Source organism: Lutra lutra, chromosome 12 (assembly GCF_902655055.1).
Source record: "Lutra lutra chromosome 12, mLutLut1.2, whole genome shotgun sequence".
NCBI classification, from domain to species: Eukaryota; Metazoa; Chordata; class Mammalia; order Carnivora; family Mustelidae; genus Lutra; species Lutra lutra.
In genome coordinates this window covers 13,780,095-13,806,107 of record NC_062289.1, presented here as the reverse complement: position 1 = coordinate 13,806,107, position 26,013 = coordinate 13,780,095, and the positions used below count along the sequence as shown (strand labels likewise).

The following is a 26,013-nucleotide window of genomic DNA, read 5'->3' as shown; positions in this document are numbered from 1 at the left end:
AAGAAAGTTGATTGGATAGGCTTTGTTTAAGCAATGTATGTGAAGGATTTGACAAAACAAATTAACATTTAGAACTGGAAAACAAATTAACATTTAGAACTGGAAATGTATTAAAAGGAAAATAAGGTAGGGGCGCCTGGGTAGCTCAGTGGGTTAAGCAGCTGCCTTCAGCTCTGGTCATGATCCCAGGGTCCTGGGATCAAGCCCCACATCAGGCTCTCTGCTCAGCAGGGAGCCTGCTTCTCCCTCTCCCTCTTCTGCCTCTCTGCCACTTGTGCTCTCTCTGTCAAATAAATAAATAAAATCTTAAAAAAAAAAAAAGGAAAATAAGGTATTTGAATGCTTAGTATCCAGGAGAATTTAGCTAAGTCCAGTAATTAGCATTTAAGACTCCTACTGCGGTTATAACATCACTTTTTTATTTGGAATAATCAAGATAAAGATTTTGTCATCTGTCTTTCACTTATCCATTTATTTAAGGATGAAGTGTGTGTGTGTGTGTGTGTGTGTGTAAATAACACATTCTCTCTTCTGAAGCCTAGATTGCACCCCAGGCCCAGTAAGACAGTAAAATTAGTGAACCAAATCCTGAATTATTGGGTCGAGGTGAATTAGAGAGACTACCCCCTGTGAAAACCGTGACTGAACGACCGTGCTGGACCATCGGTCCCGTCGCATTGGCGTCCAGACCTTCTGAGTTAGGCAGGCCAGACACCAATCGTGGCGGCCCGGGCCGTCACGGCGTGGAGACAGGTTGCTTCCATCCCTGTGAGCAAAGAATCTAGTTTTGATATTTAAGGTGAACAAAGTTCAGCAGTCACGTGGAGTCGTTTTACCGGCCGTGGCGGTCCCTGAGTGAGGTCAGAGGGTGGAAGGCAGGAGGTGGGGGGGCAGCCTCGTCCTTCGACAGCCCTGTGCCTGAGGTCTCCCTCCGGAGGGATCCTGATGCAAAGTACAATCTCACTTTGCCACAGTTCCCACATTTCTGTGCTGAAACCTGCGGCCTGTTTCATTCTGTACAACTGTCACAGAAGTCGGAATTGGTCATCCAGCCAATTTATATTTGATTAAAGTATTCATCATTCGTTGTGGTTCTGTTCACCCATAGAAGAAACACAAACAGAGTTCCAAACAGCTCCCTCGGCGCAAAAGAGAACAGTGAATTAAGTGTGTTTCCTTCTCTTTGGGAGGGGTCTGTTTTGTCTAGCATTAAACCAGAGAGAGAAGAAAAATATACAGACTTAGGGAAGTGAGGAAATGAGGAAATATTGTGGCTGTGAAATGCAAATGAGGAAAAATGTAACATGTTTTCAGTTGGCATTTGTAAAAGTTTGATCGATAGAAGAATCCTTATTTAATGCTGATCCTGTAGGTAAAAATTGATGGACTATGTTTATTGAGGATCTGCTGTGGGTAAAACACCCATGTTCCACGTCAACACAGGACACGAGCCCTACCTCGAGAAGCCTGCAGCCTTGTCAAGCGCGCCTTCCGAGTTCGGCAAGGGTGGACTGTTCTCTTCAGGGTCATCTATGGAACTTGTTTTTCTCTCCTACTAAGTAGAGCTGCATTATTAAATATTCCTGTCCATAGTTTTTCCTGCCCTCTTTTGTTTCTTTTTTTGTTTTATAGTATGGAAAGTACCAAAATATAAAGAGCTCCAAGCTTGAGCTTATGTTAATAGGAATTTGCAGTTGCTCAGAATAAATTTATGTTTCCTTGGAGAGATCGTTTTAAGTATTCGACTCCTGCTCGTTTTCTCATTCCTTATCCCAGGTTAGCGCTAAGTAAGTCTCCTTCTGTCTTTGTCCCCCCTGCACAGCTTATTTTGTAACAGTAGTCTCCGGAAGCTGCTGGCCGGACACAACCAGCTGACGAGGCTGCCTGAGAGGCTGGAGAGGACCTCAGTGGAGGTCTTGGATGTGCAGCACAACCAGCTCCTAGAGCTGCCGCCCAACCTGCTGATGAAGGCCGACAGGTAAAGTAGCTCATTTATCTGCGTTGTAGGTCCGCGTCCTAGACGCCCCCTCAGCATTCTTGTCTCACATGGTATGAGACCCACCATTCGTATGGATTTTCTTTTCTTTTCTATATTTATCTATTAGAGAAAGAGAGAGACAGAGACAGAGCATGAGCAGGGGGGAGGAATCAGAGAGAGGGGGAGAAGCAGACTCCCCGCTGAGCAGGGAGCCCAACATGGGACTCGATCCCAGGACCCCGGGATCATGACCTGAGCCAAAGGCCGACACTTAACCAACTGAGCCACCCAGGCGCCCCTCCTGTGGATTTTCTTACTATCTGTCTGAGATTTACCAAGAAAATGGCTTTGCCAGCCACTTCTCTCTTTGGTAGGATATCCGGTAGGTCCCTCATTAATTTTGCTGCTTTCTGGAGGGAAGTGAGTTGAGCCGTTCACAGGCATGCGCTGTGGAGGTGTAGCTATCAAATGAGGACGTGTTTGCTACCTGGTCGTGACTGGTGCAGGCTGCTCCCGTCTTGACTGAATTATCTGAGGATTCTCTGGTCTTGCTTTCACATATTTGTGATTCAGGGTGACAGACATAGTTTTCCTCGAGTTTGCTCATGTCTCTCACTGTTGCTATTTTCTGACCAGTCGTCCTTACAATATTTACCACAGTTTTCCCTTTGCATTTAAGTTATTTTCTTTAGAACAACCTTTTTCTAAATAGTTTGTGTCACTAAGTAGTTAAATACATTGTTTTGATTTGAGGGGGAGTTTAGTTTAAACACACAGTGATATCTCTTTTCTGTGGAGAGTTGCCACATGCAGAACTTCCTTAAAGAAAGGGTTAGGTTAACTGAGTGTTACCTTCCTTTGGAACATCTTGTTTGCCTCAGGGCCCTTGGGCATCGTACAAAAATGCTCACAGCCCCATGGCCTGCCTCATTTTGACCTCTGCTAATGTTTATTTTTAGTGAGTGACCATAACTTTAGGGATGATATGAAGGATTTAACCTTTAGTATACCTCATGAGAAAGACAAAAAAGTAAGGTTTAATTTTCTGGTTCTCTTATAGAAGAAAACTATGGTGGGTCTTTCTGCCTTAAAATATAACTTTGAAATATCTTTCAACGTGTGTGATTTTTTTTTCCATCGGTGAAAAAAGCTCTGCTTTCCTAAAGTGAATTAGACACCCAACCAGTATACCAAGCTCCCTATGCTTATTTCTGTCATGATCCTCATCACACACTGTTAAAATTTCTCGTTTACCTGTCTGTCCCCACTATTAGGTTATGAACGCTGTGTCCAGTGACTGTGTCTTAGAGTGTTATCCTCAGCATTTTGCAGCACCTCTGGAATAAAGTAGGGCGCTCAACAAATATTTATTTAATGAACAAAAGAAAACTTAAGGAATTTTAAATATTACCTTTACCCTTGGGTTTTCATTTTTTTCCTCTGTGTACTTAAAAAAAAAAAAAAAAAAAAAAAAAAAACCCTTCCTAATCAAAATATAGCTTATTGTCAAAAAAATTGTACAACTCTCAAGCATACTGCTCAATGAATTTTTACATATATGCCCCTATAACCATTGCCCAGATCAGGATAGAGGACATTTCTAGTTCTCCCTTGCTTTTCCTTTTGTTCTTTTTTCCTCATTTTTAAAAAACATTTATTCTTGGGGCACCTGAGTGGCTCAGTGGGTTAAGCCTCTGCCTTCAGCTCAGGTCATGGTCTCAGGGTCCTGGAATCGAGCTCCGCATCGGGCTCTCTGCTCAGCAGAGAGCCTGCTTCCCTTCCTCTCTCTCTCTGTCTGCCTCTCTGCCTACTTGTGATCTCTGTCTGTCAAATAACTAAATAAAATCTTTTTAAAAAAAAATTTATTCTTTGTACTTAGTGCAAGGTATAATGAATTCCTACTGGAATAGTTACAGAGAAACAATGGAATTGTGAGGAAATGGGCTTGTTAAATTGTAATTGACCACTGCTTTATCATTCCCCTGGCAAAAAAGGAGCAATGTTCCAAGATCATTTGAAGAATTGTTCTTACTTCTACAGTCCTATCAGAATACCACTGACCCTTGAGCAGCATGGGGGTTGGGGCGCCAACCACCACACAATCAGAGATTCGTGTATAACTTGTGACCTCCCCCAAAGTCAACTGCTGATAACCTAGCAGTTATAATACTGATTATATATAACTGACTGATAATATAAACACTTGGCCAAATATTTTGTATGCTATAAATGTATTGTATACTATATTCTTACAATAAAGTAAGTTAGAGAAGTGTTAAAATCATAAGAGAAAATACATATACAGCAGTATATTAAGTTAAGAAAAATCCATGTAAAGTGGGTCCGTACAGTTCAGTCTGTTTTCCAGGGTCCGCCGTGCAGTGCACAGTCTGTGGGCAGCTACGGACACATGTTTTTTGTGGTCAGGACCCTTGCAGGATCGAATGTCCTCCCTGCGCCCAATTCTAAGTGATATTGGGACCTCGTGTTTTCTTCCATAAGGCCAACTAGGCAAAACTTGGGTGCGGTTTATCGTGAGAATCTCCTTGTTCTCCTGGGTGTCTATGCTGAATCTACAGAAACAAGTAGATAGAATCCGATTTACGAGTCTGAGATCAAACCGGTTCTGAATCTGGCCAAGTCTGATAAGCCCGTGGCTGAGAGAGTAGAGGAATCGCGCTGGGACTCTCCAGTAGATCACGAGTCTTTCTTCATTTTTAAAAAGGACAGTTCTTTGTATTTTTAATTCTCTGGAAGCGATCAGGAAGCAGTCAGGGACTCTCCTTGGCGCTGGGGCGGGTGGGGAAACCTGTCCCCGAGGGGGAGCTCGTAAGTGGCGTCAGGGAGACTGTGCTCAGAAGAGACCCTGCGTGGGGCGGCTGTCGCTCAGCTTCCTCCACGGGTGACTCTGCCAACTGCTGACTTTGTGACCCGGCGCCGCTCACTTGCCTCTCGGCTCTCCCGCGCTGTATATCCCCGACAGTTCCCCAACAGAGCCTGTAATTCGGAAGTGGAAGGACTATGGGAGCTGAATATGTCCAGTAGCACAACGTGGGAAATTAGGGACCTGAACTGAGCCTCCAAAGGAGGACATCGCCGTCGTGGGGAGGACGGCGGCGCTGGCGGTGCGGGCTGAGGGCGTGCAGCTGCCCCTCCCGAGGCTGGCCAGGTGGCTCGCTCCAGAGCCGGCTGCGAGCTGTGGCGGGGGTGGGGGGGTGTTCGCCGGGCTCCGTGGCTCTGGGCAGGACGGCAGGAGGAGGGCAGGACGGCAGGAGGAGGGCAGGCCATGAGAAGTGGAATTCTGGCGCAGCAGAGTCCCGGGGAGGAGGCCGGCCGAATTACAAGGAGCAGGCATCCTCCTTTATTTTATGAGGGGGAAAGCAAATGACTGAAGAAGGTGGAAATGAACTTCTTCAAGAAAACATATTTCAGGGCTTTTGTTTTCCAACCACCATAATAGCCACCTCTCAACACAGTGTAATTATTAGTCATGACTCTGAGTCAGAAAGACGAGTCAAGAGTTCCGGTCCTCTCCAGTAGATAGGGTTGTGAAAGGGATAGTATAAAGTTGATGAATGCCTTTTTTTTTTTTTTAAGATTTTATTTATTTATTTGACGGACACAGCAAGAGAGGGAGCACAAGCAGGGCGAGGGAGGGAGGGAGAAGCAGGTTCCCTGCTGCGCAGGGAGCCCGATGTGGGGCTTGATCCCAGGGCTCTAGGATCATGACCCAAGCCGAAGGCAGACGCTTAACGACTGAGCCACCCAGGCGCCCGATGAATGTCTTTTTGAACAACATCCTTATATTACTTTAGTTGGAAGACAAGAAACACAGAACATTTGATAATGATTTTCACTAAACTATTTACTGCTTTGTAAATAGTTACTACTTCTACTTATCCCCATTCCACAAGGTAAATAATGGAGGTTTAATCTACCTAAATTTTATTTATTTATTTGTTTATTTAATTTAGAGAGAGTGCACACACACACAGAGTGAGGGGAAGGGCAGAGGGAGAGAGAGAAGCTGAAGCAGACTCGCTGCTCAGCTCAGCACAGAGCCCTATGTAGGGCTCGATCTCACAACCCTGAGATCATGACAGAAGCTGAAATCAGGAGTCAGACGCTTCACGGACTGAGCCACCCAGGCACCCCTCTATCTAAATGTTTAAAAAAATTTTTTTTCTTTTTTTTTTTTTTTTACCAAGGCATAATTTACATTCAGGAGAATGTAGCAATATTGTGTATTAGGTTTGATGAGTTTTGGGGGGAAGGAATAAACCAAAACTGACAGTTGTAGGAACAGATGAATCCAGAAAACGTGAACTTAAAAATGTGAAAGACGGTTTTGAGGACAGAGTGTCTGTGACAAGCGTCTTGCAGGTGAGTTCGGTTGTGTTTTGCTCTCAGTTTCGTGGTCCAGGCCAACAGCTCGCTGACCCAGGGCGTTGAAGTCACTGAGCCGGGTGCCCCAGGGCATTGAAAGTGACATCGGTATTCCCCTCAAGGGGCTCGCCTCTAATGCAGACTTTAAAATAACTACACAATAAACCAGAATAAAAAGTGGGTTTTAGAGGGTAAAAGGGGAAACGATACGTTGGTTTTGATTTAGGCTCCTTGTGTGAAGAACAGCCCTTTGCTGTTGGTCATACGGAGCTATTTGTTGGGTAAACAGTTTCAGGCAGTAATGAAACCTCACTTCAGTCCTCCTTCCATTCAGTTAGTCCCAAAACACAAGTCTTAAAAATATATAGGTGCTCTTTGTTTCAAAAATTTCTTTTGTGGTAATAAATTACCGTGGCCAGTTCTGTCTTTGGTTATGTAACTGAGGAAAGGGCCTGAACACACGTCTTCCTAAGTTATAAATGGTTTAGCTCGTGCTCTAAGTGGAGCTTGTGCTTGGAAGCTGGAAGGGGACTGTCAGAAAAACATGAGTCATTAGACACAGACCAAAAGACTGAACTTTGACTCTCTTCCTTGTGAGTTTTTCTTTAGCTCTGAATCTTGCCTGCTAAAACCAGTGTCATGGTTTTAATTACATGATGTAGTCTGTTAAGCATTCCAGCTTTAGACTTGTGTATGTTAATCTTCCTTACCTGGTGGTAGAAGGTATTTGGTAACCAAAGGAGAGACTGGAACCTGCTTTAAATCAGATGACTTTTAGTAGTATCTTACTCTTCCTAGAAAACTTGAGACCAATTTTATTAAGATTCTTAGGGCTTGAACCAGCAAAGTTAGCTTATGAGTTTACTCTCTGGATTCATCTTGGAGTTTTATTTTGACTTGCTTTTCACTGGCAGCTCAAAAACTGTAGACAGATGTGAGATGTGATGGACCGTGTGTTGCCGAGAAGTTGGCTGTGATTTTGTGTCTTATGACGAGGGCGGAATTTGGTTCTCTGGGGTGAACTGGCAGTACTCCAATCTAGATCTCACTGTCCCCGTTGCTCATCTTACCTCTTTTTTTGCTCAGAGCTAAAGATCTCCTTGATGGAAGCCCCCAGGAGTTTCAGATAATTAGTTTTTATCAACAGATGGGCAGGCAGGGTGGGGTGGATAGTCGCCGGGGGTCACCGGAGCTCACGAATGAGGTACGGCCACCCTTCTCTTCATGAAATCTCAGTGAGGACCCCCTCCCAGTCTGTCTCATAGCAGCCTGCTCATCGTATGGTGGGGGAGCTGCTGCTCTGGGCAGCCGGTCTGATCACAGAACCGTAGCTGACCCTTTAAAGGAGAGTCGTGGATTCCTGTTGTTGGTGGACATTAGGGTCTGTTTTCATCCCTGGTTAGAGCAGTAGAAGATGCTTTCGGGGGTGGGAGTGGGGAGAGTGTATGTGCGAATGAAATACATGGTGATTATTAAATATCCCCTGAGTATTAGTCACATTACAGACTATAAGTTTTAGTGACTCAGGACATGTGTAAATATCAAGGGGACTAAACAGGAACAGAATTTGGAGAGCGTGATCAATTGACCGTGACAACTGGTGCCTTTTGGCAAACACAGATATTTCTGGCATTTTTAAGAGCTAAGTTGCCTACACTATTTTGTTAAAGCGAAGAGAGCTAACTTTTGAAGTTCTGATATTTTGAGAATAAAATTACAGTGTTTCTCCAAGTTTGTCTTCGGAATGCCCTGGGGTACGTATTAAAGATGCAGAAATCTGGCCCTTATCTCTGTTCTGCTGACTCAGCATGGTCACTCATCAGAATCCTTAATTCCGCTGAATTCTGAAGCCTTACCCTGACCTACTTAATAAGAGTATGTGGGAGTTTAATTTGAGAATCATGTACCTTCCGATAGGAGGGCACAGTATCACTTCTCTGTATTTTTGCCAAAAATGCACCACATTATTCTAATGATAAAACATAGATAAATCTAAATTGAGAGAGATTCTACTAAATAATGGTCTAGTACTTTTAAAAAGCGTTAAAGTTGTTTAAGACAAAGAAGACTGACTAAAGGAGGCTAAGGAGGCACGATGACAAAACATAACGTGGGATTCTGGGTTGGATCCTGGACCAGATAGAGGAGGACATCAGTGGGATAATAGACGAAATTGGTGTAAGGTCTATAGATAAATTTGTAGTATTGCATAAATGTTAAATTAATTCTTAATTAATTGTACTTAATTTTTAAAACTAATTCTTTTTGTGTTTCTTATTCAACAGTTCTTTAATTTTTGTTCCTTTACCTGGTAGCCATGCAGCCAGGCGGATTTTCACACCTTCCAAATGATAATTCTGTTAGACTGTGTGCACTTTTTCTTCAGTTGGAATCCCCACTATTAGGTGGTGTTGCTAGGCAATTAATAATTGTGGCTCTTTTTTCAAATTGATTAGTGGGGTATAACCTTAATTTCGTGGGTTTCTACCAGCACTTGAAAAAATTAAGTAGGTTAGAAAATATTGTTAGAGTTAGATTAAGTCGTGATTGTGAAACTTTCTTTTTTTTTTACTTTTTTAAAAAGATTTTATGTATTTTAAAAAGATTTTATTTATTTCAGAGAGAGCGCAAAAGCAGAAGTGGCAGAGAGAGAGAGAATCTCAAGCAGACTGGGCTGAGAGCAGAGCCCAACATGGAGCTCAGTCTCACGACCCTGAGATCATGACCTGAGCCGAAACCAAGAGTCATGTGTTTAACCAACTGTGCCACCCAGGCAACCCAAGATTTTCTTTCTTTCTTTCTTTATTTTAGAGATAGAGAGCAAGCCAGTGGGTGGGGGGGAGGAAGAGAGGGAGAGGGCCAAGCAGACTCTGGGCTGAGTGCAGGCTCCGTCCCACGACTCTGAGTTCATGACCTTAGCCAAAATCAAGAATCGGATGCCTAACCAACTGAGCCACCCAGTGCTTCCGTGAAATTTTTACTTATGCTTTTACTTTACTTTTTGGACTGGGTGGTCATGTACAGTGTAGTTTGTACTCTTGGTTACTATCAAATGTTTGAAAGCCCTTAAGAGCTGTCAGCCTTGTGAAGACAGATGAAATTGTTTAAAGTGTTGTTCTGTACAGACAGATGATAAGGAATTGAGAGTGTTTCGCAGTTCTGGAACATTGGAAGCCAGAAATCAAGGCTTTGTCTCAAAGTAGAAGAGTTTTGCTGGGCTTGGAATCTTAACCTTTTGCATTTTTAATAGGATACAAGTCCCAATACTGATCTCTAGAAAAATTATTAAAATGCAGAGTGCCGGGGCGCCTGGGTGGCCCAGTCTCTTGAGCATCCGACTCTTGGTTTTGGCTCAGGTCATGGCCTCGGGTTGTGAGATTGAGCCCTGTGTTGGGCTACACTCAGCCCAGAGTCTGCTTGAGATTCTCTCTTCCTCTCCCTCTGCCCCTCCCTCCACTTGCTCACGCACTTTCTCTCTCTCTCAAATAAAAAATTTTTTTAAAAAAATGCAGAATGCCCGGTATACCTACAAATAGGTAAATCTGTTTTGATACCAAATCCTGTGCTTTGTTTCAGTGACAGAATTCGGCTGTAAAATTGAAGAGTGCGGTGGAAATTACTAAAAAGCAAACAAATAAAAACAAAACAAAAAAAACCTAGATGAGCCAGAGCAGATGGACAGAATGTGCCAAGGAAGAACAGAGCAGTTGCTCAAGAAGCGGGAAGTGGATTTGTCTCCCTGCTGTTGGGGGCAATTTTCCAAATGCTTTAGGGCAGGAGCTGTACATGAGTTTTTTCTCTGCAAGTTTTGTACTTTCTGCTATGAAAAGTTTTTGAGTACTAAGTTTTCTTAAGAATGGAGTTTAAAGTACTGTGCACATGTGGTCCTCACATCACCCAGCGGGTGCCCTGCTTGACCTCCAGCATTTCTGGAGAGAAGGGCCTATGAGATTGTCCTCAGGAAAATGTTTTAATATTACTGTTTTTTAACATTTGAATTTTGGAGAGATGTGTTAGGGACTCATGGACTCTTAAGATTAATGAGGTCTGGGTTTTATTTCTGGCTCTGTCATTAGTTACAATTTAATAATTGCCAAGTAAGTTGACTTTTCTTGGCTTGCGTTCCTGTCTTTGGTGAAATGAGAGGGGGCGTGTGATGATGGGAGAAGCGAATGAAATAGACAATAGGGAAGAGCTGTGGTCTCCACATAGCACCTTACAGATGAGTAGAAAGCAGTCATATGTTACTGCTTTTTTCTGTTTAGCAGAGGAGGGTTGCCTAGTGAAGAGGATTATATGGATGAAACATTTCTTGGCACGTGAACCGGTCTTTTATCTGTTAAACAGTTATCACAAAAATCTAGAAGGCAGTGGCTCAAGGAGGTTATCACATCATCTTGAGTTGAGACCAAACTCAGTGCTTTAGGAATTTTTTGGAGGTTTTAAAAGCAGGGAGTGGGGTTAGATATCCTGTTCTTGAGTTAAACTATTAACCGAACCGGAGAAATTTTGGAAAATTACAGTAGTTGCTCCTTCTGGTGGAAGTGCAGCACCTAGACCATTAAGCCAGTACAGTTTGTCTCCTGCTGAAACACTGTGAGGTTGGGGGACAAGTGTTTCTATTTTTAAGAAGATGGTCTTTGAATTGAAATTTCCTGAGACCATTATAATCAAAAATCTTCTTAGCCCAATTTTCTGCTCTCTGACCGTTGACTAACAAGATGATTCAGTCAGGCCTTTCAGTTCAAATCAGATCCTCTGGAACCAGCCCATGTAGTTTCAACTTAGTTTCATTTCCTGGAGGGTTAAGATGTGGGATTTTTTTTTTTCCTCCTCTTAATTTCCCACCAAAGAGTATATAGCTCCTTCAGTGCAGCAAATTTCAACAAGATGAGAGGAAAAGTCTCTCTGGAAATCACTTTCTTCCCTTCATTCAGATGTCGTGAGCGGTTTTCAAAGTCCCTTTGGCAACTTTCAAGGTGAGCATTACTGGTCAGTCTTTTTTCCTTTCAAAACAACATTACCTCCTCTTCTGGCCTGAAAATATGCAAACATTCATGAATTCTCTCTTCTCATGTCCGGAACTATATATTGCCTGGATGATTATGTTTTAGTGAGATTGTCATGTAGTTTCCCAGCCAACCCCAGCCATGATGTTCGGGGCAGTACATTTTAATTTGCTCTAACCCTTCACCGAAGCAATGCTTACCAGGGTATTTAAGTCAGGTGGTAGAAGTGGGACCTAATGAAACAGACTCATAAAAATACTTTGAAGGACTACGGTGCTAAAATTGGTTTCCTTCCTAGTTCAAAACCATTTCAGAAACTGCATGAATGACCTTTATTTTCTTCTGCGGAGCACACACGATTATAATTTCCCATGACTATTTATGGTCTGTACAGCCCTTTCTAACTTCCTTTTTTTTTTTTTTTTTTTTTTAAATGTCAACGGAATACGTGTTTCTTTAATGGAAAATGTTCTATTTTGGGGAAGCTGCTTTTCCTTAGACAAGTAGTGGAACTGGAGTGTGTGTGTGAGTATGTGTGGAGGGTTTGCAGGATTGGGGAGGACTGGCGGATTGAGAGCTTGGCGTGAAAGTCCTGGTGATGACTCCCGTATAAAAAGCCTTGTTTTTGTCCAAGGTTAAAAATAACTGTACCTCGTATTCCATAGTCTTTTTTTAAGGAAGACTTTGTTCCTTTTTCCTACCATATGGCAAAGTAGTCCTGAATTGGACACTGAAAGTTTCAACCCCACATGGTTGTGAAACCAGAGAAAGGTGGTTCATTAACAGGCTTTTCCAGGTGGGGATCCAAGGTGGCTTTGACCTTGGTAACCGCAGTGCAGAGTGTGACGGGCAGACCACTTCTCACATTCCGGGTGCTGCAGCTTTACAGCGGAGCCCACACGGCGCGGGTCCGTTGCGAAGCTGGAAGGTCCCCTTTGGGACTCAGGAGCCGTGCACAGTCCCTGTTCTGTCTCTCCCTTCTCTTCCCAGTGGCATGGAGCCTCATCACAGCAGGAACTCTGCTTCCGTTCTCCAGCTTTGCATTATATGTTTATCTCTGTTTCACAGTAACTGTGGAAGGACTATATGATTTTTAGTTAGCGAGGGTCTAAAACTATTCTTCACGTTTTAGCTATTCTTCAGTCTGTCATCTGGACACCTGGTACCGTAGACACCTTGTTTGTTTATTTTAATGTAAATCTTACTGAAGTGTAATATAAATACAGAAAAGGAGCCAAATCATATGTGTAGCACTTGACGAATTACGTGAACATGCTTGTGTAACCAGCACCCAAATCAAGAACCAAAGCATTATTGTATTAGAAAAATTAGAAGCCCTCTCCATACTACTTCCCTTCCCTGACTTCTAGGAGCATACATTAGTTGTTCGGGTTCTTTTTAAAAAGATTTATTTATTTATTTATTTATTTATTTTAGGGAGTGAGAGTGTGCATGTGTGTCCGGGGGGGGGGGGGGGGGGGATGGAGAGGGAGAAACTCAGGCAGACTCCCCACTGAGCGTGGAGCCCAAATCAGTGCTGTATCCCACGACCCTGAGATCATGACCTTGAGCCAAAGTCAAGAGTCGGGCTCTGAACGGACTGAGCCACCCAGGTGCTCCGTACTGTAGTTTTGCCCGAGTTTGAATTTGATGATCATGGACTCGTGCAGTGAATCCTCTGGAATGTCCGCTTCACACTCTTCTGTCCAGCACCATCGCCCTGTTCACGGGAGTGGTCACCGTGCCGCTTCTCACTGCTGTGTAGTATCCCGTCGTTTCGGTACAGAGTGTGTGGCCTGTGGTTGTGAATGCGGGTCCGTCCGATGTGGTCGGACACCGTACTGAAAAGGACGTAGTCACTGTGTGATTTTGTTGTATTGTGGCCCTTCTGTCTAATTGTTTTATTACTCTAAGGGCTCTTTTATTTAAAAATAGGCGATTGTTTTCTCTTCCTTAAGACAGAATAGTAACTTCACCTTATCACTTTCCCTCCCACTCCCTACCAGCTATAAAATTAATTACTTCCTCTTACCTTTGTGCTTCCATAAAAATTGATTTTTATCTTTTTATTTTTAACACATACAGTCACCGGGTTCATCGACGATAGTGAAGTTGTATATTCGTGTGCCTGTTGGTAAAGGCAGGGCCTACTTTTAAGTTCATGTTTCTAAACGCAGTTTCCAGGATGCCCGCTGTCAGTCAGAAAACATCTAGATTTGCGGAGGCTTCTGGGCTAGGCCTCTGGCTTATCAGCGGGAATTTGTTGCATTTTGTCATCGCAGCCTGAGGTTCCTGAACGCATCTGCAAACAAACTGGAAACGCTTCCTCCGGCCACTCTTTCTGAAGAGACGAACAGCATCTTACAGGAGCTCTATCTGACCAATAACAGCCTCACGGACAAATGCGTGCCCTTGCTGACAGGACACCCCCATCTAAAGATCCTTCACATGGCCTACAACCGGCTTCAGAGTTTCCCAGCAAGGTAAGAAGATCCCTGAGGGACGTTCTCCATGGCATGTCTGAAAATGGACGCATAGATAGAAAGGCAAAAGATAAAATGTTTATTTCCCAGATCGTGTGAGGCTCATTCCTCCGCACCTTGTTCACACCTGTCTTTCATCCGAGCCACGAGTAGCGTTTCCCTAAAGAGGGATGTGGTCGTTTTTCTAATATGAATGCGTCCAAAGCCCCAATCACTACGATGTCACTTATGATTTTTGAAATAAGGCATGTCACTTCATGGGCGTGTTTTTTCCTGTTGGCTCTTTTTAACCAATTTATTTTTTAAAAATTACCCTAACATGGTGTTTGGGAATTAGAACATAAAGCAGGATGCCTGACGGTTCTTAATCAGCCCCCAGCTCGTACATTTGTGCTGTGGCGTAAAAGCAGCGGTGGTCTGTGCAGCCAGACACCCCGTGGCATTATAAATAACTTATGGCTCTCAGAATATTCCAATTTCAATTCTGTTGTAATGTGAACTTCTAATTTTGGGGAGCAGCGGCGTTGCGTCTAACTTTGACTAAATCCCCACACGGAGCCTGGGAAGGATTTACTCCGCTTTCCGTGTCATTGGCATTTGTCCATCTAACAAGTCAGGACTTGGGACACACACCCACATATCAAAGAAGCAAACGCTAACCTCTCTGGTGTTCTGCTGATAACTACAGCGCAGCCCTGGGACAAAGCAAAGCATTGGCACAACTTCCTTTCACTGCCATCAAGGCTACGGATCTATTGAAACCTTACTCTGCATTGCAAATATGCACTGACTTCCAGTACTGCTCTGTTTTTTTGTTGTTGTTGTCGTGTATCTTTCTTTCTTTACTTTTTCCTCTCATTTGATGTTAATGATTAAACCTTTTTTCTTCTGTGTACTTTACTTCTATGTACTTTTACTGTGTACATAGTATTTTACTCTGGAATGAGGAGATGATTTTTTTTTTTGAAGATTTTATTTATTTATTTGACAGAGAGATCACAAGTAGGCAGAGAGGCAGGCAGAGAAAGAGCGGGAAGCAGGCTCCCTGCTGAGCAGAGAGTCTGATGCTGGGCTCGATCCCAGGACCCTGAGATCATGACCTGAGCCGAAGGCAGATGCTTAACCCACTGAGCCACCCAGGTGCCCCGAGGAGATGATATTTTTGAAGGAAAACATGGTCATCACATCACAATTATATCTCCAAAAGGACTCATGGTCCTATTTGAGACGGTGGACAAGCCCTGCAGGGGAAATGATCAGCAACTCAAATTTTGATGCCATGACCCATGCCAGTTAGAATCAGCCTAAATACAGAGAATTTTTTTTATGCACCTCATAAAAATCCATCCTGCTGTAATTTCAGTCTCCCTGGGGATTGTGATGTGGCTCAGGAACTCCCCTAAGGACCCCGAGTTCCGTAAGAGTCAGAGCTATGATTGGTCCCCATCAAGCCCACGTCTCCGGTGAGCGCTGGCCTGGGGTCGGCACTCCGCAGATGGCTGCCGAACCAAGAACACGCTCCAGCGGTGCGGCCCTTTGAGTGCCGCCTTTGTGTGTTGACGGATGGAAACTTCTTTAACTTTTTCTCTCTTGGGCCTGATTTCTATACTTTCAGTCATTTTCATGCCCCATTACTCATTGATTTCTCCATATTTCTTTCCAAAAAGTAATAGTCTCCCAGATTCAGGCAGTGGAAGCTGGATTCCATCTGTGTCCACGTGTGCAGTGTACATAGCACACCCGACGCTGTGTCAGCTGCTTGGGATGTCCAAGGACCTGATGTCGACAGATAAAAACTTAGTTCTTACTGTATTTCCAGCATATATTTGTTATCAAGATAAGCACACAAGATAGCCTTTATATTTGAGAGATGACAGGAAGAAAAGTAATACAAGGATTTCTTGCTCAATTTTTTAAAGGTTTATTAGGACACTTGCAGCCGTAATGAACAGAGGAGGTATCGACAGTTGTAAACTAAATGATTCAGGTTACAAGTCTAAGTTACACTCACTGGGAATCCTATGATTTTTGAGATCCAGCACCACCAGTGATAGAAAGAGTCCGAGGGGTGGTAGATGCTGTTATAGGATTGCAGGGGTAGAAGGTTATTTCCTCCAGATTTACAGAAAAGGCAAGAAACCCTAACTGAAATTTTCTTCATTCAGTTACTATAATTATTATTATGGTGACGATCACTATTAGATTAAGATTGAACGATAAAAGACATTCTTAAACAAAAGTGTTTGATACATTAGGGCATGCTATTAAAGTGAGGTTAGAGAGAGTCTGCTTTTATAGATGTTTAATGGGAGGTGGGAAAAATTTCTTTCGGGACTGGCTTGATCTTGGGCACCACCAAAATGTCAAGAAAGGATCCAGATGATATTCCCCACCATCCTACCATCACGAATGATGTCGGAGGAATTTGGGGAGTAGGGTTTTAGAAGAGAGCACACCTTCACGTGATCTAGAGCCCCTTTCTCCTCTACACCCCCTGGAGTTCTCAGTGCAATACAAAGAAATCCTTCTCAGACTGAGTTCTTTTAAAGCACTTACACTGGCTTTTGACCCACCTGAGTAGGATTTTTATTGGCGTTTGGACTAAGCTACGTAGTGTAGTGATTATTGCTGGGATACCTTAATTCACACACAGAGTTTTAAAGGAAAGGGACACCATTTTCCTGTTTTGGTTTCATTTGAAGAGTTGAAGTTAGTAGTTTCTGTTTTGTTTTTTTTTTTTAAAGATTTTATTTATTTATTTGACAGAGAGAGATCACAAGCAGGCAGAGAGGCAGGCAGAGAGAGAGGAGGAAGCAGGCTCCCTGCTGAGCAGAGAGCCCGATGCGGGGCTCGATCCCAGGACCCTGAGATCATGACCCGAGCCGAAGGCAGCGGCTTAACCCACTGAGCCACCCAGGCGCCCCAGTAGTTTCTGTTCTGTAGTACAAAAGGAGGTGTTAAAGTACTTCAACGCTCAAACAGTAGTGAAAAATGGTCCTGTTTGTTAAAATGGCTACTACAAGCGAATCTCTTTTTTGTAATTCTGGTACAGTTAACACAGTGTATATTATACACGTCATCCTTTAAAGAATCTTCAGACTCATAGCAAATTCCCTTTTTATTCTCATATGTATTTTTTTTTTTCTTAAATTGCCTTATGATTCTTTCTTGGCCCCCTCCTGCTTGGATTTTCTCTTTTTTAGTAAAATGGCGAAACTGGAGGAGCTTGAAGAAATCGACATCAGTGGGAATAAGCTGAAAGCGATCCCGACGACCATCATGCATTGCCGGCGCCTGCACACCGTGATTGCTCATTCGAACTGCATCGAAGTCTTTCCTGAGGTGATGCAGCTCCCGGAAATCAAGGTATGTGGGCTGATCCCACAACTCCCAGCTGCGGGTCAGGAAAGAGCTGTTTCCTCCCGTTCTTCGGTCCGGAATGTTTGCACCTTTGTTAGATTGAAGGCTCAGTCCTCCTTGCCCCATCCTCCTAACTCCTGGGCTTCCCTGTCGAGTCAACAAGGGAGAGGGAAAAAAAAAAAAAAAAAAAAAAAAGAACGAGTAGGAATTGGGAAAATTCTATTTTGGGCTCTGTCCATACTCGCTGTGTGAATTAAGACTAACCATAGAGTCACCTAACTCTTTCCCATCTGTCTAACAATGCTGTCCTCCTCCTTTCCAGGCTGGTTATGAGGCTTGAAGAGTATGTCACTCAAAGTCTGACCGCAGTTTGAAAAAGTTAACAGTAGCACATGCACACGTGGGCCCAGACTCCCCCCGATTAAGTAGCACCCAACACCACGGCACCCAGTCAGTAATAAGTCCCCACACAGATATGGCATCAGTACTTCCGCCAAACACTCACTTCAAGTTAGTGAGATTAGCAGAACAGATGCTATTCCCGTTTGATATCGGGGTGCTGAATAGTGAAGGGATTTGTGTACCCGAAGACAGCAAATTGGGGGCAGAGGCAGTCGGCAGTTCCAGACTCCTGACTCGGGGTAAATCATAGGGTGAAACCAGGGCACCAGAATGAAAGCCGTCTGACAACTTCTTATGCGTGTTTTTTTGGCACAAAAGTAAGAAGTTCTTTACATAGCATGGATTTTTTTCATTTGCATCTTAGTATTTTTGATCATTGGTTTTGTGCTTAATGAAACATAACTCAGCAGTTCTAGGCCTGGAGCACATTGTAATCTGAAAGGGAGCAGAAGGCATCCTACTCGGCCACTCTTCGTGTTTCAGGGACTTTCTGATGGGAGCTTTGTGTCTCAGATTGAAGCAAGTGTGTAGACATTGGAAGACACTTGAGCCCCCGTAATCTTTCATCATAGCCGCTTTTGTACCTTTGCGTGGTCGAGGTGTGCACATGCCATTTCCTAAGTGTGTGCATGTGTGTGCTGTAGCCCGCGATGTGTTTGCCGCGAGCGCGCTGTCGTGTGCTACATCGCGTGCGGTGCAGAACTTGGGCGGCAAGCCAGCAGCCAGGGTCAACTTTTACTGCCCACATCGTGCCTTCCACGCTGGCGAAGAAGCGGGCTCCGAAGGGAGACGGACCCAGAGCTGGACCCCAGCGGCAGGTTCCTGAGCTGCTCCGAGAGGGCAGGCGTGGGCCTTCCTCACCGCCCGGCTGGGAGGATGACAGGGAGGAGCGCGTGTGCGCGTTCGCAGTAGCTGTGGCCGTAGCGAGAACTCTGGAAAGGATCGCTGTGATTCCTGCAGCCCTGGATGTGGTCCCGCTGCGGTGCTGATTGTACAGAGCAACGGTTCCGGCTGCCGGGCAGCAAAATAGGGAATCTGTTACTGAAACAAACACGTCGTTGCCTCCAGCACCAGCCTAGCAGCTAAGCTCCCCAGGCCTCCTGTGCCGCCCTGTGCTGGGCCCGGGGCCGCTCTGTGCTCTCTTCTGCGCGGGCCTGTCACAGGGACCTCTGCGCACACACGGTCCCTGGTGGGACCCAGGGCAAGAAGGGAAGAGTCTCTGGCCAACCTCCCGTTGGCTGGTTGTCCTTTCTGCTCCTGGCTTTTGATGTTCTGTAACTCTAAATTGTGGGTTAGGCTTTTTTTTTTTTTTTTTTTTTTTAAGTATCTAGTTTAAAAGTACAGATTCAGGTAGACATTGAAACTTTTCAGGTTTTGACTAGAGTTTGCAAAATCGGACTCTTGCTCTGTGAAAATGAATTCTCTCCTAGACTTTTCTTGGATTCCTGGATTCTAAAGTTGGTGCCTTCTATTTCTGTTGAACGTCTCCCATGTTGACTTCTGTCCGCACCTGACTACAGCTCCTTTAAAACTTTTACTTTGGGTACTACTTTTTTTTTTTTTTTAAGATTTTATTTATTTGACAGAAATCACAAGTAGGCAGAGAGAGGGAAGCAGACTCCCTGCTGAGCAGAGAGCCCAATTCGGGGCTCGATTCTAGGACCCTGAGATCATGACCTGACCCGAAGGCATAGGCTTAACCCACTGAGCCACTCAGGTGCCCCTGGTATTGCTTTTTTAATGGCTTTCTTTCTTTTGGTCTTTAATTTTTCATGTTGTCCCACCTGTTATATCTTAGCAGTTTCTATGTGTTAGTAATGTCCTTTTTTTTTTTTTTGTAATTTTATTCATTTATGTGTCAGAAATCATGCACAAGTGGGGAGAGGGGCAGGCAGAGGGAGAAACAGACTCTCCACTGAGCAGAGAGCCCGATGTGGGGCTTGATCCCAGGACCCGGGGATCATGACCTGAGCTGAAGGCAGATGCTTAACCCACTGAGCCAGCCTGGTGCCCCATGTCCCGTCTTTCTGATCCAGCTCTAACATTACCAGTAGAGAGAGGTCTTGTTGTTGGGGGTTTTCTTTGGGATGGGAGTGGTGACGAGCCGTATCAAGGATCCTTTTTTTTTTTTTTTTTTAAGATTTTATTTATTTATTTGGCAGACAGATCACAAGTAGGCAGAGAGAGAGGGGGAAGCAGGCTCTGAGCAGAGAGCCCGATGTGGGGCTTGATCCCAGGACCCTGAGATCATGACCTGAGCTGAAGGCAGAGGCTTAATCCACCAAGCCACCCAGGCGCCCCTCAAGGATCCTTTACATACAGAAGCATACATTTTGCAGCCCTGGGCAGATAGCGTTCATAAAGTAGTAGCTCTGTTGTTTTAGAACTGGACAAGTATGTCAGTGTTCTGATGTATGGCAATATTTTAAATTGCAGTGTAAGTATTTACATACATTTAAACCACCTGAAAGAAAATTCTTGGTAAAAAGACTTGCTGTATCTCAAGTGATAAAACACCTATGAGCATCCTCACTGCGAACTGAGCTCTAAATGAGCGTGTTTTTAATGTCCTAAGTTGACCTACTGAGCCTGTACTAAAATTTTATTATTGAGTTGATAAGCCTAGATGATATTCCTACTGCTGGTTGAAAATAAAGTGAAGTAATCGTGAAGTAGTTCATAAAAGGTATGATGATCATTGCAATTATAAAAGCTGAGCAGGGAACATGATTTAAAGAGGGAGAGGCCCTAGTATGTTTAACTAGCTTGTTCTCTCCGAGTGGCCTCATCTTTTAAAACTTTAAAGGAAAGTGCTTATTCATAGCTTTGTTACCAAAGCTTCAAAGCCAATTATTACTTGAAAGGGTAAACAAGTTCCCCTACTAAAATACATGTGCTAAAATATATTTTTTTAGCTTGAAAAATTAAGCCATTATTCATGTACCCCTAAAACAGAAACCATATGCACCTTCTAATCTCGGATGAAATTTAGGTCTGGCCTTTTCTCACTGCGGTACTTCCAGTGAGATCTGCTCATCCTCAGGGATCGATTTCTGTACTTGGGCAGGAAGGTCATATATGTTATTAGTAGGAAAACGTGTATTTTCAGAATTTTCTGGTGAGCCCAAGTGGACCCAAAGTCAGAGTACTTTTGTTCCTTGGTTTTACTGTCCTCACCTTTGTTTAGCATTTTCAAATGAATCTTCTCTACCTCCAGTCCGGAATTCCCAGAGCAGGTTGCATTCTCTCCTGGTTCTAAAATACAGGCTTCCCTCTGGACACAGACCAGCTCTCAGTGAGCTAGAGAAGACGACATGATCCCGGAGTCACCATATAACTCAGACTTGGCTGGTCCTGAACTGAAATCCACATTTTGGCGACTCCTAATGAATCTAGTTAGCAAAGGTGACCTTGAATATGGCACTCGGTTTCCTAAGATATTAGTTGGGTAACTTCCAATTAGGGACTTACTCTAACCTCTTTTGAAGTGTGGTTTAAGTAGATGAACGGGTGACACATATGGTGAATGAAATTTGTAGTTTTGACACCATATCAGCAACTTCTGTTTTTTTTTTTTTTAAATTTTATTTTATTTATTTATTTGACAGAGATCATAAGTAGGCAGAGAGGCAGGCAGAGAGAGAGGGAAGCAGGCTCCCTGTTGAGCAGAGAGCCTGATGCGGGGCTCGATCCCAGGACCCTGGGATCATGACCTGAGCTGAAGGCAGAGGATGAACCCACCGAGCCACCCAGGTGCCCCAGCAACTTCTGTTTTAAATTTAGCATGTTCCTGTGGCATCTTGATTTTAATTACTGGATGATCAATATTTTTTTAAATGTTTAAAATCTTTAGAAGATTATTTTCATGTTGTACTAGGCAGTAATGAACAACTTAGATAAGGTGAGTGAACTCAGCTCTAGGATCTGTGTTATTTTCACGGGGACATGAAGCATGAGGTATGTATAATATGCCACACTCTGGAGGACAAAGGTTGCCGAAGTTGACCATCCCTTGTTCAAACTGTTCGCTGTTGTTTCAAGGTGAGATGAGACAGAGAGATCCCGCTTGGTGATAAAGACACAAAGAACGCGGGGAAATGGCTGGGTCAGAGGATGAAAGAAAAGGGATTAATTCTTCCCAAAGTAGGATAATGCAAAGGAAGACAGATAGGGACCAGGTAGAGGTGAGCTGAGTAGAATAGCTGACCTCACAGACCTGAAAGGTCATCCAGGCATTTACCCGGCGTATCTGAAAGCCAGAAACCTTATGGTCCTAGACTCTGGGTCAGTAATACTTACTTAGGAGATCTCCTAACATTACCTCTAACTTTGATGCCTCACCAAAGTTCCATCCTGGAAAGCCCCCTCGGAGGTCTCAGTAATGGCCCCTTTGCTGTCGCAGCGGTGCACACTTGCGTCTGTGTTGACCGCAGCTGGAGTGCGATGTTTATTCTCTCTGGCCTGGGAGCTCCCGGGGAGAGGGGGGCTGGGCTACCATCTCTGTGGATCCCTGATGTCTGGCTTATACTCTGCTGCTTCGTAGGTGCCAAATCAATGTTTCTTTGGATGACTTCTTGCATTTATTTGCTTAATGAATTCGTAATGAAAATCAGCGAAACTATTCAGAGAAAAAAAATCACAGTATTTGTAATAGAGAAGGAGGCTTTATGTAGGATTAAAGGTCTTTTGCAACTCCCTGATGAAAGGTGGGGCAGTTTAAACAATATACATGTCTGAATAATGACAGGAATACAGCAGCTTTCGTCCTGTGAGGGGAAGGGAGTGCAGAGGTGATTGGGAGCCCCCCCCCCACCACCACACCTGTCAGAGCTGTGGGGCAGCGTGGCCGGGGTGGCGGGTGGTGGGCTGGCTGTGCTCCGGAGTGTGGAGCAAGCGGCTGCGGTCACACAGAGCTAGGAGATGAAACGGCTGCATTCGGGCAGCACAGGCAGTGACAGGAGAGGTACTCCAGCACACACTGCTGTGAAAACGGATCCGCCGGGGGCGCCTGGGTGCTCAGTCGGTTAAGCATCCGACCCTTGGTTTCAGCTCAGGTCAGGATCTCTGGGTCCTGGGATCGAGTCCCAGGTCGGGGTCCATGCTCAGTGTGCAGTCCTCTTGTGATTCTCTGTCCCTCTGCCCCTCCCACTCATGCTCGCTCTCTACAGTACATAAATCTTCTTTAAAAATTGATATGCCGGATGCCTGGGTGCCTCATTTGGCTGAATGGCTGCCTTTGCCTTAGGTCATGATCCCATGGCCTGGGATCGAGCCCCGCATCAGGCTCGCTGCTCAGCAGGGAGCCTCCTTCTCCGTCTGCCTCTGCCATTCCCCCTGCTTGTGCTCACTTGCGCTCTCTGTCAAATAAATAAATAAAATCTTCTTAAACAAGACATGCCTATGTCTTTAGTAATGCTTTGTGAGGAAAACATAATAAAGATATTGGAACTTTGGTGATAATTATACTTAAATGATAAATCAGATCAGTTCTCTTTAAGACGCACTGGTTATTTTCCTGTGCTCTTAGCTAAACGTGTATTAGCAGTAATTTTCCTCTAAGTCATGAGTTCCTCCAACTATGACTTATCTCACTTTTTCCAAGGATTGGATGATTCTGTTTTGAGTATTCTTTCCAGAATTTTGTGTGATAGCCAAGTAATTTCTGTAAGCTATGTCCGAGAATAGGCCTGAGAGAGGGAAAGGTAACTTTCTGTTAGTCATGTGGGAGACAGATTTAACATTCTACTTAACAATGTATTTTCAAGAAAGTTTTAGTGCATTAAACAATTTAGAAACAAACATTAAATAACATAGACTATGCAAATACTGTGTTTTTCTCCAGTCTCACCCCCCAATTTTCTCTTTTCCCAGTGGTAGCCATTACACTCACTCAGCCAACAAGAGTTTGTTGAGAACTGTTAGAAGAATAGGAAATAGTCGTTGTAAGTAGAGCATTTACTACTTATGTGAATGCCAGTAGGTCAGCGCCAGGTACCAGCGTCCTGTCATTTTTATGAGCAAGTCGTCTTCGATGTGCACAACTGTCTGCCACTAAGAAGGTGCTGCACTGGGGGCTGACTTCCTCCAGACCGAATTTAACCTAAGCACGTGCATCTCAGTTCCCATCCTGGCCGAATTACCGAGGACCTTCTCAGAAGTTTCGTTCACGTATTCCGTTCAACAGAGAACTCCCCGCCGGTCCCGGGCAGCGGGCTGTGTGCCGGCTCCGCGCTCGGAGGCAGGCGGTCGCTGGGCATCGGCTCTCCGCGCCGCCCAGCACACAGCACGCGGGAGAAGCCGCGGGGCCTGTTCCCAGGACCGTCGTCTAATGGAAGGACGAAATAAGGGGCATCCGTTGAAATAGGTCCTAGTGGAAGTGGCACTGAGTTGAGACTTAAAAGAACAAGGCAGATTTTTACCAGGTGGGAGGCAAGGGAAGCTCGAAGAGTCCCAGCCCCAGAGCGTAGTTTGTGCAGAGGCACAAGTGAGAACATGAGCGCGGGAGCTGGGATTAACTGTGACAGCTGAGCACAGAGCGCGAGGAAGCTGGTGGCGAGAGGTGCGGAGGAAGGGCCTTGTCTGACACGCCAAGGAGTCTGATGGCAGATTGGAAGGCAGTAGGGGGCAACTGAAAGACAAGGCAGAGTGTGATCAGATGGGATACAGCCCATCAGAGTCACCCTGACAGCACCGTGGGGGGGCGGGTCAGAGGGAAGCCAGACCGGAGCAGAGGCGGGATGCGGTCCCAGGCCTCCCGGGAGCGCCCGTGCGGTGGGACAGGACACAGGAGCTGGCTGCAGTGCGTGAAGGGTCCGGGCGGGGGATGCGGGGGTCGTCATGCTGATAAGCACCCCTGAGAGGATTATTTATATCGCCCGCACTGTCTTTAGAAATAAATACCCTACTGAACTCCTTTTATAATTTCGTTATTTAAACGATGAGCAGTTAGAACTGCACAACTGTGGGAGTTTAAACCATTAGGTAACATTAGAAAAATGTTGCGTATCAATTTCATAAAATTCAGTATGTTTGGAAAGGTCTCTAGTCTTTCCCTGTAGTGCGTGCTCTGACCTGAATTTGTTTCTGTCGATCACTCGCTCTAAGTCACACACGCCAGCCCTTAAGCTTGGGTCTCATCACTGCGCCGCACATCGTGTCGGTACCATTTGTCTTCTCTGTGCTGATGGATGTCCTGGGCGAATGGCCCGTCAGTAATAAGTATTACCAGCTTTTCACTGAAGTCCGGTTGACTGTTAATGCAACCGTTATTTATGAGTGGAAAAGGAGAGCAAAAAGGAGAGGAGAGTTTCCCTGGTGTTTAGGTTAAGTGAATTTATGTACTTAGAGAATTAAGGGTCTCAAAGGTGATGGGAGTGCAGATATGGAACAAGTGAAATGTGATGAAATCGTGCCTACCGTTAACGTTTTTTAAAAGTTTGGATTTATATGACTAAGGCTGCAAGAATATAGAATAGGAACACTGGTTGTGCCAGGGCGCTGCATTTCAGGCAGATTTTCTAAGGTTTTCTGCCGGTCCAACTTTTTGTAACGTGGTTATAACGCTCTCATAATAAAGAGTAACTATTTTAAATTTCAATATAATTTTATATCATTGCTTCCATTTGGGAGCAGGGTATAAAGCAATTTGTTTGGAAACATTGCATCATTTGGAGTCGGTTGAGAATCTGTTTCTCCAAAAATGCAGGTTTTCACTTTATTCAGTCTCTGTCCCTCCCCAACCTATAGTAGACAAGAATTTTTCCAAATAAAAATGAGTTTGTCTACTTTTAAGATTCTAAAATTCTTGGATACAGTTTGCCCTTTCAAACCGTCTTAAAATCTTTAAGAGGCTCTTGAGGCATTTTCTTAAATTATAATAAGCCACCGTCCCAAGCCAGATCGTCAAACACTTCCTGCCCATTCTGCTGAATTGTGAGTTACATGTTCATTTATCCAGAAAAAATTGCCAGTTACTCTTGTTCTGTCTTGAACCCGGTGAGCTGCCCTCTACCCTCGTTCCCTGCTCCCATCACACAAACGCAGCCCTCAGTTTAGGGTTTCCCTCATTTAAGCCTTACAAGGTTTTGTGAGAAAGGACGAATTTTCCCCATTCACAGGTAACACCTAATTTTTATTCTAATCAGTACGCTGACCCTTTTTATGGCTGCTTCCCAAATGAGATGAGACAGGAGCTGTGGGAGAGTTCAGGGAGTGGATACCTGGAGGGCGGGCTTCGTTTTGGACTCACCCTTTTTCCCTCGGCGTATGGTAGGCATGTCCACCAGCTCTTCTTTTACGGATTTCTTATTTAGCTTCTTTTGAATTATCTTCTCATTTTGGATGTTTCCCTGCCTTTCCTCATTACACGAGTGTTTTGGCTTAAGAAAGCCCTTCA

At 44.4% G+C, this 26,013-nt stretch overlaps 1 protein-coding gene across 1 annotated transcript in view; it reads left to right on the top strand.

Moving 5' to 3' along the window:
• PHLPP1 (PH domain and leucine rich repeat protein phosphatase 1) overlaps window positions 1–26,013 on the top strand; it is a 207,334-nt gene that overhangs the window by 163,651 nt on the left and 17,670 nt on the right. Inside the window, exons 10-12 of the mRNA XM_047696943.1 lie at window positions 1,823–1,978; window positions 13,656–13,856; window positions 17,060–17,222. Coding sequence (XP_047552899.1) covers window positions 1,823–1,978; window positions 13,656–13,856; window positions 17,060–17,222 — 520 coding nt within the window. The remainder of the gene's footprint in view (window positions 1–1,822; window positions 1,979–13,655; window positions 13,857–17,059; window positions 17,223–26,013) is intronic.